The 12,628-nt window shown below is 48.2% G+C and overlaps 1 protein-coding gene across 1 annotated transcript in view; it reads left to right on the top strand.

Moving 5' to 3' along the window:
* OBSCN (obscurin, cytoskeletal calmodulin and titin-interacting RhoGEF) overlaps positions 1–12,628 on the top strand; it is a 452,890-nt gene that overhangs the window by 400,413 nt on the left and 39,849 nt on the right. The window contains 3 exon segments of the mRNA XM_044292830.1: positions 6,553–6,721; positions 9,465–9,546; positions 11,467–11,667. Coding sequence (XP_044148765.1) covers positions 6,553–6,721; positions 9,465–9,546; positions 11,467–11,667 — 452 coding nt within the window.

Here is a 12,628-nt window from a genome sequence, read left to right on the forward strand (position 1 = left end):
GCCTGTACTGGCCATAGACTGGTATAAGAGGAGCCTGTACTGATCATAGACTGGTATAATAGGAGCCTGTACTGGCCATAGACTGGTATAAGAGGAGCCTGTACTGATCATAGACTGGTATAAGAGGAGCCTGTACTGACCATAGACTGGTATAAGAGGAGCCTGTACTGACCATAGACTGGTATAAGAGGAGCCTGTACTGACCATAGACTGGTATAAGAGGAGCCTGTACTGACCATAGACTGGTATAAGAGGAGCCTCTACTGACCATGGACTGGTATAAGAGGAGCCTGTACTGACCATAGACTGGTATAAGAGGAGCCTGTACTGACCATAGCCTGGTATAAGATGAGCCTGTACTTACCATAGACTGGTATAAGAGGAGCCTGTACTGACCATAGACTGGTATAAGAGGAGCCTGAACTGACCATAGACTGGTATAAGAGGAGCCTGAACTGACCATAGACTGGTATAAGAGGAGCCTGTACTGACCATAGACTGGTATAAGATGAGCCTGTACTGACCATAGACTGGTATAAGAGGAGCCTGTACTGACCATAGACTGGTATAAGAGGAGCCTGCACTGACCATATACTGGAATATAAGAGGAGCCTGTACTGACCATAGACTGGTATAAGAGGAGCCTGTACTGACCATAGACTGGTATAAGAGGAGCCTGTACTGACCATAGACTGGTATAAGAGGAGCCTGTACTGACCATAGACTGGTATAAGAGGAGCCTGTACTGACCATAGACTGGTATAAGAGGAGCCTGTACTGACCATAGACTGGTATAAGATGAGCCTGTACTGACCATAGACTGGTATAAGAGGAGCCTGTACTGACCATATACTGGTATAAGAGGAGCCTGTACTGATCATAGACTGGTATAAGAGGAGCCTGTACTGAGCATAGACTGGTATAAGAGGAGCCTGTACTGATCCTAGACTGGTATAAGAGGACCCTGTACTGATCATAACCTGGTATAAGAGGACCCTGTACTGACCGTAGCCCGGTATAAGAGGTGGTGGTAAGGAATGGTAAGGCATGGTGCACCGCAATGGGAAATAAGTCCAGAGAGTCAGGGTCTGCAGTAAGCAGTGCATTTCTCTACTGGAAAGGCCTCAGCTACCTGTGTGTCTCTCTCTCTCCAGAAGGCTGGTACCCTGCACAAAGGCTGGAGGCCAACGGTCTGTGGCAGAGTATCCCTGTCTCCCGCATCTTCTTCTAGTCAATCAGTAGTCTGGCAAAGTCTCCTCCTCCAAGCACTGTTCCCTAACTGCAGAACACTAGGGTCTCTGACTGCTCTCATTATATACCATTTCTAGCTAGACTGGAACATTCTAGTGGGAGGGGTTGAGTGGAGAAACTCATCACAAACAGATACAATGTTACACTTTCTGTCTCTCAAAGACTTACATAAGAACTTCAATGATCCTTAATGGCAATGACAAAGCAGATTTTCCAGACAAAAACAAGTTTCCAGACGTAACATCAGAGCTAAACCAGACAGTCACAAGGTCAATCTATCTGGGTGGGTTTGGTGGTAACAATGTCTGTCTTTTTCCCTTCAAAACATGCTCTTCTTTAAACCCTATGGCAGCTGTGGAAAATTGCCAGCTTCTCATTCAAAGTCCCAAAAGTCTCTCAGTATTCATTAACCCTTTCCACAGAGCCCTGTAAATACAGTGCAAATGAGCAGGATATATATCATAGAAACATAGAAACCTAGAATGTGTCGGCAGATAAGAACCATTTGGCCCATCTAGTCTGCCCAATATACTGAGTACTATGGATAGCCCCGGCCCTATCTTATATGAAGGATGGCCTTATGCCTATCCCATGCATGCTTAAACTCCTCCACTGTATTTGCAGCTACCACTTCTGCAGGAAGGCTATTCCATGCATCCACTACTCTCTCAGTAAAGTAATACTTCCTGATATTACTGTTAACCCTTTGCCCCTCTAATGTAACACTATGTCCTCTTGTAGCAGTTTTTCTTCTTGTAAATCTTCTCTCCTCTTTTCCCTTGTTGACTCCCTTTATGTATTTAGCCGTCTCTCTCATCTCCCCTCTGTCTTGTCTTTCTTCCAAGCTCTACATGTTAAGGTCATTTCATCTTTCCTGGTAAGTTTTATCCTGCAATCAATGGACCAGTTTAGTAGATCTTCTCTGAACTCTCTCCAAAGTATCAGTATCCTTCTGGAGATATGGTCTCCAGTACTGCGCACAATACTCCGGATGAGGTCTCACTAGTGCTCTGTAGAGCGGCATGAGCGCCCCCCTCTGTCTACTGGTAATGCCTCTCCCTATACACCCCAGCATTCTGCTAGCATCTCCTGCTGCTCTATGACATGGTCTGCCTACCTTTAAGTCTTCTGAAATAATGACCCCTAAATCCCTTTCCTCAGATACTGAGGTTAGGACTGTATCACTGATTGTATATTCTGCTCTTGGGTTATTACGCCCCAGGTGCATTATCTTGCACTTATCAACATTACATTTTAGTTGCCAGATTTTTGACCATTCCTCTAGTTTTCCTAAGTCCTTTTCCATTTGGTGTATCCCTCCAGGAACATCAACCCTGTTACACATCTTTGTGTCATCAGCAAAAAGACCCACCTTACCATCGAGGCCTTCTGCAATGTCGCTGATAAAGATAATAAACAATATGGGTCCCAGAACAGATCCCTGAGGTCCCCACTGGTAACAAGACCTTGGTCTGAATATACTCCATGGACTACAACCCTCTGTTCTCTGTCCCTCAGCCACTGCCTAATCCATTCAGCAATATGGGAGTCCAAGCTCAATGACTGCACTTTATTGATAAGCCTTCTATGTGGGACAGTATCAAAAGCCTTACTAAAGTCTAGATAAGCGATGTCTACTGCACCTCCGCCATCTATTACTTTAGTCACCCAATCAAAAAAATCAATAAGATTAGTTTGACATGATCTCCCTGAAGTAAACCCATGCTGTTCTTCATCTTCCAATCCATGGGATTTTAGATGTTCCACAATCCTCTCCTTAAGTATGGTTTCCATTAATTTCCCCACTATTGATGTCAGGCTTACTGGCCTATAGTTGCCCGATTCCTCCCTACTACCTTTCTTGTGAATGGGCACAACATTTGCTCATTTCCAATCTTCTGGGACGACTCCTGTTGCCAGTGATTGGTTAAATAAATCTGTTAATGGTTTTGCTAGGTCACCGCTGAGCTCTTTTAATAGCTTTGGGTGTATCCCATCAGGCCCCTGTGACTTATTTGTAGTAATTTTAGACAGTTGACTTAGAACCTCTTCCTCTGTAAAGACACAAGCGTCAACAGATTCATTAGTCTTCCTTCCTAACTGAGGTCCTTTACTTAATTTCCCTTTGTAAAAACTGAACAGAAGTATTCATTGAGGCAGTCAGCTAGTTCTTTATCTTCCATAGACCTTCCTTCTTTTGTTTTTAATTTGGTAATTCCTTGTTTTAGTTTCCTTTTTTCATTTATGAATCTGAAGAATGTCTTATCGCCTTTTTTCCCTGACTGAGCTCATTTCTCTTCTGCCTGTGCTTTAGAAGCTCTTATAACTTGTTTGGCCTCTCTCTGCCTAATCTTATACATTTGCCTGTCATCCTCGTTTTTTTTTAGGTTTTTTATAATTACTAAATTCTATCTTTTTGTTTTTAATGATTTTGGTCACTTCTGCCAAACATATACAATGCAGTTACACATTATTAAACAGTGCACATTAACCCTTTCAAGTGAAATAAAGTAAGACCTTTAGAACTTTGCATATGGGTAACAGGGGCAAATGTCCACAAATGTCAAGACTTCACAGTACCCCTGTTCCAGGGCACTACACTGATACTCTGACATTATTTACAGTGACTCTGTAGTCGGATAGAGCGGGTGTTGGGCATCGTCTGACTAGCCACAGGAATGGGGGTTGTGAAGAAGTTGCTGTGGGGCCCAGTTATTTCCAGTTACGCCAGTGAAGAGGAGCTTGTATTGAACATAGCCTGGTATAAGATGAGCTTGTATTGAACATAGCCTGGTATAAGAGGAGCTCGTATTGAACATAGCCCGGTATAAGAGGAGCCTGTACTGACTATAGCCTGGTATAAGATGAGCTTGCATTGAACATAGCCTGGTATATGAGGAGCTCATATTGAACATAGCCCAGTATAAGAGGAGCCTGTACTGTCTATAGCCTGGTATAGGTTGAGCTTGTATTGAACATGGCCTGGTATAAGATGAGCTTTTATTGAACATAGCTTTGTATAAGATGAGCTTGTACTAAACATAGCCTGGTATAAGAGGAGCCTGTACTGTCTATAGCCTGATACAAGATGAGCTTGTATTGAACATAGCCTGGTATAAGATGAGCTTGTATTGAACATAGCTTGGTATAAGATGAGCTTGTATTGTACATAGCCTGGTATAAGAGGAGCTTGTATTGAACATAGCCTGGTATAAAATGAGATTGTATTGAGCATAGCCTGGTATAAGATGAGCTTGTATTGAACATAGCCTGGTATAAAAGGAGATTGTATTGAGCATAGCCTGGTATAAGATGAGCTTGTATTGAACACAGCCTGTTAAAAGATGAGCTTGTATTGAACATAGACTGGTATAAGATTAGCTTGTATTGAACATAGCCTGGTATAAGATGAGCTTGAATGCAAAAACAAGCACAATGCACCAGCACCCTGCAGACACAATAATATAGTAAATATAATCGTGCTGTACTCACTATAGAAAACGTACTGATGCTAATGCTACGTTCTAAGTGGGAGATTCTTGGCAAATACAGTTTGTACACAAGTATTTGTTCCTGTCCGTCACTGGCATGTCGATATCCAGCTTCCACATGCATGCTCAGCCCCCTCTGTACTATACCTCTCCTGGTGTCTAATGGCCTCCATTACATTCAGGGGATGCAGGTTCCACATGCATGCTCAGCCCACTCTGGATTTCACCTCTCCTGGTGCCTAATGGCCTCCAATAAATGCAAGGGATCAGTGGCATGCCAAGGGTGTTTGGCACCCGGGGCAGGTCCTTTCTCTGCCCCCCCCCCCAATACTTAAAAAATAAATGTACCCCCTCACAGTAGTATTGCCCTCATTGTACAACCTTCACAGTAGTTTTGTACAGATGTGTGGCCCCTCACAGTAGTTATGCCCACATTGTGCCCTCTCTGTGCCCCTTTCACAGTTGTAGTGCCCTCTTTGTGCCCCTTTACAGTAATAATCTCCATTGTGCCCCCTTTATAGTAATAATGCCTGTAATGGATCTCCTGGCACCCCGACCGGGTACCTCCGTTGATAGATGCTCCTAGCGCTTCCCGAGGACTCCAAGCACACCGCTCTACAACGATACCACCACAGGAACCAGGAACAGGAACAGCTCTTACAAGAGCTAGTAGTTATGCCAGGGGAGTATAGCAAATCTTCAGCGTATAGCAATCCCCCAGTGTCAATCAGTTACCCAAACACCAGCCTCAACATGATGAAGGGTAAAACAGGAACTCTTTATTGAACACACAAGTATTGACTTATATACACATTTTCCAACAAGGGTACCAGCCCCATGGACCTGGTTGGGAACTGAGGACATAACATAGCAGCCAATCCTGTACAGTTTTACAGTTTAAACACAAAAACTATACATTTAACAAACACACTGGCATTGTCTGTGACGCAATTAACAAACACAATGGCATTGTCTGTGACGCAATCAACAAAATACAATTACCAACATAATGGGCTAACTTAATCACTCACAGGCATAAACCACACATTTTTCCCCAAAACACAGAAACCACCTCAAAACCCCACATATCCCCATCATCCATTTATAGCTCTGATCTGGGTGAACAACATATCCAAAAATCACCCAGATCCGAGCAGGGGTTCCCGAATTCCATGGAAGTCACATTTGGCCGACCTGGTCTGCCTTCTCCTTAAGGGTCCATTCACACGTCCGTTGTTACTTCCCTGATCTGTTCCGTTTTTTGCGGAACAGATCTGGACCAGATCTGGACCCATTCATTTTCAATGGGTCCTGAAAAAAATTGGACAGCACAATGTCCGATTTTTTTTCAGGACCCATTGAAAATGAATGGGTCCAGATCTGGTCCAGATCTGTTCCGCAAAAAACAGAACAGATCAGGAAAGAAACAACGGACGTGTGAATGGACCCTTATAGTTAGTATGGGCCATAACCCTGAGGCAAGAGGCTGGCAAAAAGGCCCCTCCAAAACCCAGTGGCGAGGTTAGTTTCTCCACAATGCCCTTTGTGCCCCCTTTACAATAATAATGCCCTCTGTGCCTCCTCCATAGTAATAAAGCCCTCTGTGCCCCCTCCATAGTAATAAAGACCTCTGTGCCCGACTTTGGGGCAGACAGGTTAGTCAGGCGCGTACGACCAGTGGAGACCGCCACCGCCCATGTGCTGACCAACCCCCATTTATTTCTTCTACGCTGAGCTTGGGCTGACTCTAGTATGATATGGCGGGGGACGCTTCTGCTCTTTTCTGAGGTCTCTACCTTCGCTTTGTCAGGACAACAACTTTTTGGTGGAAAGTGACAGAATCCGGATGATGCGAGAGGACAGGAAATATTCCCTCATCATCCACAGCACGGAGGCTGGAGATGGCGGGGTGTACACCTGTGTCGCCCACAACTCTGCCGGAGAAGTGTCCTGTAAGGCCGAGCTGGTTCTGCATCCAGGTAATCTGCTCCTCTGTCTCCGCAGTGATACATTGTGTCCCCGTCCCCGCAGTGATACATTGTGTCCCCGTCCCCGCAGTGATACATTGGGTCCCCGTCCCCGCAGTGATACATTGTGTCCCCGTCCCTTCAGTGATACATTGTGTCCCCGTCCCTTCAGTGATACATTGTGTCCCCGTCCCTTCAGTGATACATTGTGTCCCCGTCCCTTCAGTGATACATTGTGTCCCCGTCCCCGCAGTGATACATTGTGTCCCCGTCCCCGCAGTGATACATTGTATCCCCGTCCCCGCAGTGATACATTGTGTCCCCGTCCCCCCAGTGACACATTGTATCCCCGTCCCCGCAGTGATACATTGTGTCCCCGTCCCCGCAGTGTTACATTGTATCCCCGTCCCTTCAGTGATACATTGTGTCCCCGTCCCTTCAGTGATACATTGTGTCCCCGTCCCTTCAGTGATACATTGTGTCCCCGTCCCCGCAGTGATACATTGTGTCCCCGTCCCCCCAGTGACACATTGTATCCCCGTCCCCGCAGTGATACATTGTGTCCCCGTCCCTTCAGTGATACATTGTATCCCCGTCCCCGCAGTGATACATTGTGTCCCCGTCCCCGCAGTGATACATTGTGTCCCCGTCCCCGCAGTGATACATTGTTTCCCCGTCCCGCAGTGATACATTGTGTCCCCGTCCCCCCAGTGACACATTGTATCCCCGTCCCCGCAGTGATACATTGTGTCCCCGTCCCCGCAGTGATACATTGTGTCCCCGTCCCCGCAGTGATACATTGTGTCCCCGTCCCCGCAGTGATACATTGTGTCCCCGTCCCTTCAGTGATACATTGTATCCCCGTCCCCGCAGTGATACATTGTGTCCCCGTCCCCCCAGTGACACATTGTATCCCCGTCCCCGCAGTGATACATTGTGTCCCCGTCCCCGCAGTGATACATTGTATCCCAGTCCCCGCAGTAATACATTGTGTCCCCGTCCCCGCAGTGATACATTGTGTCCCCGTCCCCGCAGTGATACATTGTGTCCCCGTCCCCGCAGTGATACATTGTGTCCCCGTCCCCGCAGTTATACATTGTGTCCCCGTCCCCGCAGTGATACATTGTGTCCCCGTCCCCGCAGTGATACATTGTTTCCCCGTCCCCCCAGTGACACATTGTGTCCCCGTCCCCGCAGTGATACATTGTATCCCCGTCCCCGCAGTGATACATTGTATCCCCGTCCCCGCAGTGATACATTGTATCCCCGTCCCCGCAGTGATACATTGTGTCCCCGTCCCCGCAGTGATACATTGTGTCCCCGTCCCCGCAGTGATACATTGTGTCCCCGTCCCCGCAGTGATACATTGTGTCCCCGTCCCCGCAGTGATACATTGTGTCCCCGTCCCCGCAGTGATACATTGTATCCCCGTCCCCGCAGTGATACATTGTGTCCCCGTCCCCGCAGTGACACATTGTGTCCCCGTCCCCGCAGTGATACATTGTGTCCCCGTCCCCGCAGTGATACATTGTGTCCCCGTCCCCACAGTGATACATTGTGTCCCCGTCCCCGCAGTGATACATTGTGTCCCCGTCCCCGCAGTGATACATTGTGTCCCCGTCCCCGCAGTGATACATTGTGTCCCCGTCCCCACAGTGATACATTGTGTCCCCGTCCCCGCAGTGATACATTGTGTCCCCGTCCCCGCAGTGATACATTGTGTCCCCGTCCCCGCAGTGACACATTGTGTCCCAGTCCCCGCAGTGACACATTGTGTCCCCGTCCCCGCAGTGACACATTGTGTCCCCGTCCCCGCAGTGATACATTGTATCCCCGTCCCCGCAGTGATACATTGTGTCCCCGTCCCCGCAGTGATACATTGTGTCCCCGTCCCCGCAGTGATACATTGTGTCCCCGTCCCCGCAGTGATACATTGTGTCCCCGTCCCCGCAGTGATACATTGTGTCCCCGTCCCCGCAGTGATACATTGTGTCCCCGTCCCCGCAGTGATACATTGTGTCCCCGTCCCCGCAGTGATACATTGTGTCCCCGTCCCCGCAGTGATACATTGTGTCCCCGTCCCCGCAGTGACACATTGTGTCCCCGTCCCCGCAGTGATACATTGTGTCCCCGTCCCCACAGTGATACATTGTGTCCCCGTCCCCGCAGTGATACATTGTGTCCCCGTCCCCGCAGTGATACATTGTGTCCCCGTCCCCGCAGTGATACATTGTGTCCCCGTCCCCACAGTGATACATTGTGTCCCCGTCCCCGCAGTGATACATTGTGTCCCCGTCCCCGCAGTGATACATTGTGTCCCCGTCCCCGCAGTGATACATTGTGTCCCCGTCCCCGCAGTGATACATTGTGTCCCCGTCCCCGCAGTGATACATTGTATCCCCGTCCCCGCAGTGATACATTGTGTCCCCGTCCCCGCAGTGATACATTGTGTCCCCGTCCCCGCAGTGACACATTGTGTCCCCGTCCCCGCAGTGATACATTGTGTCCCCGTCCCCGCAGTGATACATTGTGTCCCCGTCCCCGCAGTGATACATTGTGTCCCCGTCCCCGCAGTGATACATTGTGTCCCCGTCCCCGCAGTGATACATTGTATCCCCGTCCCCGCACTCTGTCGCAGTTAGTTTGTATTCTGCAGGCAGTCGCCCGGTTGTCGCTCCGGGGGAGTCTGTTGAGGGGGGAGGGGCGGTGACATTTCTATTGTGTGACAGGTGACAGCAGTTGTTCTTCTTTGCAGATGAGAAGGAACAGGAGACAAAGCGGCAGCACAAGAGGAGGAAGCTCCAGTCTTTCTTTGAGGTTAAAGAAGAGATTGGGAGGTAGGCGGAATATTACTAATCATCGACGGTGTCAGGACTAATCCCAGCGGAGGCCACACGTGGTAACGTCACGCTGCCGCGGTGTTCGCTCTCTCCTCCTGTATGCACCTCTGTAGGACCCCACAGAAGACCACCGAGATGTCACTGACCCTCCTCACCTTGTCCCACAGCTCTTATTCACTGACCCTCCTCACCTGGTCCTACAGCTCTTATTCACTGACCCTCCTCACCTGGTCCTACAGCTCTTATTCACTGACCCTCACCACCTGGTCCTACAGCTCTTATTCACTGACCCTCCTCACCTGGTCCTACAGCTCTTATTCACTGACCCTCCTCACCTGGTCCTACAGCTCTTATTCACTGACCCTCCTCACCTGGTCCTACAGCTCTTATTCACTGACCCTCCTCACCTTGTCCTACAGCTCTTATTCACTGACCCTCCTCACCTGGTCCTACAGCTCTTATTCACTGACCCTCCTCACCTGGTCCCACAGCTCTTATTCACTGACCCTCCTCACCTGGTCCCACAGCTCTTATTCACTGACCCTCCTCACCTTGTCCTACAGCTCTTATTCACTGACCCTGCTCACCTTGTCCTACAGCTCTTATTCACTGACCCTCCTCACCTGGTCCTACAGCTCTTATTCACTGACCCTCCTCACCTTGTCCTACAGCTCTTATTCACTGATCCTCCTCACCTTGTCCTACAGCTCTTATTCACTGACCCTCCTCACCTTGTCCTACAGCTCTTATTCACTGACCCTGCTCACCTTGTCCTACAGCTCTTATTCACTGACCCTCCTCACCTTATCCTACAGCTCTTATTCACTGACCATTCTCACCTTGTCCTACAGCTCTTATTCACTGACCCTTCTCACCTTGTCCTACAGCTCTTATTCTCTGACCCTCCTCACCTTGTCCTATAGCTCTTATTCACTGACCCTCCTCACCTTGTCCTACAGCTCTTATTTACTGACCATCCTCACCTTGTCCTACAGCTCTTATTCACTGACCCTCCTCACCTTGTCCTACAGCTCTTATTCACTGACCCTCCTCACCTTGTCTTACAGCTCTTATTCACTGACCCTCCTCACCTTGTCATACAGCTCTTATTCACTGACCCTTCACACCTTGTCCTACAGCTCTTATTCACTGACCCTTCACACCTTGTCCTACAGCTCTTATTTACTGACCCTTCACACCTTGTCCTACAGCTCTTATTCTCTGACCCTCCTCACCTTGTCCTATAGCTCTTATTCACTGACCCTTCACACCTTGTCCTACAGCTCTTATTCACTGATTGTCCTCACCTTGTCCTACAGCTCTTATTCACTGACCCTTCACACCTTGTCCAACAGATGTTATTCACTGACCCTCCTCACCTGGTCCTACAGCTCTTATTCACTGACCCTCCTCACCTGGTCCTACAGCTCTTATTCACTGACCCTCCTCACCTGGTCCTACAGCTCTTATTCACTGACCCTCCTAACCTCACCCTCCTCAACTTTTCCCAGAACTTTTCCTCACTGACGCTCCTTAACGAGTCCTAGGTCTCTAACTGATTGATCCTCCTCGCTTTAGTTCTGGAGCTCTCGTTCGCGGACACTTCTCTCCTCAGTCCTGGGAGATCTTGCTCATTGACCTTTCTCACCTAAGTCCTGGGGCTTTTATTTTCTGACCCTTCTCTCCTCAGTCTTGGAGCTCTTGTTCATTGATCCTCCTCACCTTGGTCCTGGAGCTCTTTCTCACTGACCCCTCTTCTTCCTTTTGCAGGCTCTGTCTCACGATTTCTCCTCCCCTCACGTCTGTAGCTTCTGTTTACTAACCTCGTCCTGAAGTTTCTTTTTACTGACCCTCCTTACATCAGTCCTGGAACTCTTGCATACTGATCCTCCTCACTGTCTTCTATCTTGTCTTCAGGGGATCCTTTGGTTTTGTGAAAAGGGTTGTGCACAAAGGAAACGGAGCCACATGTGCCGCCAAATTCATCCCGCTGAAGAGCAAAACCCGGCAGCAATCGTATCGCGAAAGGGACATCATATCGGAGGTGTCACATGATCGGGTGACCCTGCTGCTCGATTCCTTTGAGACCAAAAAGACATTAATTCTCATCCTGGAGATGTATCCTTTACTGGGGTGACAATGTGTCTGGGTGTAGGGATCAGATCTGTGAGTAGGGATCCTAGATCTGGGTGTAGGGATCTCAGATCTGGGTGTAGGGATGATAAGTGTGGGTGTAGGGATCATAGATCTGGGTGTAGTGATCATAGATCTGGGTGTAGGGCTCATAGATCTGGGTGTAGAGATAATAGATCTGGGTGTAGTGATCATAGATCTGGGTGTAGTGATCATATATCTGGGTGTAGGGCTCATAGATCTGGGTGTAGAGATAATAGATCTGGGTGTAGTGATCATAGATCTGGGTGTACGGATCATAGATCTGCTTGTAGGGATCATAGATCTGGGTGTAGAAATCATAGATCTGGGTTTAGGAATCAGATCTGTGAGTAGGGATCATAGATATGAGTGTAGGGATCATGGATTTGGGTGTAGGGATCTTGAATCTGGATTTAGGGATCACAAGTTTGATTGTAGGTATCCTTGATCTGCTTGTAGGGATCATAGATCTGGGTTTAGGAATAATAGGTCTGGGTGTAGGGATCTTAGATCTGGGTGTAAGGATCATAGATATGGGTATGGGGATCATAAATCTGGGTGTAGGGATTTTGGATATGGTTGTAAGGATCAAAGAGGTGGGTTAAGGGATCATAGATCTGAGTGTAGGGATCTTGAATCTGGATGTAGGTTTAGGGATATTAGATATGGGTGTATTGATCTTGGTTCTGGGTGTAGGGGTCATAGATCGAGGTGTAGGAATCATAAATCTTGGTGTAGGGATCTTGGTGTAAGGATCATAGGGTTTAGGAATCATAGATCTGTGAGTAGGGGGTCATAGATATGGGTGTAGGGATCCTGGATTTGGGTGTAGGGATCTTGAATCTGGATGTAGGTATCATACGGTTGAGTTTAGAGATCCTGGATCTGCTTGTAGGGATCATAGTACAGGAGGTAGAGATCATAG

The sequence above is a fragment of the Bufo gargarizans genome, chromosome 5 (genome assembly GCF_014858855.1).
Source record: "Bufo gargarizans isolate SCDJY-AF-19 chromosome 5, ASM1485885v1, whole genome shotgun sequence".
Classification (NCBI taxonomy): Eukaryota; Metazoa; Chordata; class Amphibia; order Anura; family Bufonidae; genus Bufo; species Bufo gargarizans.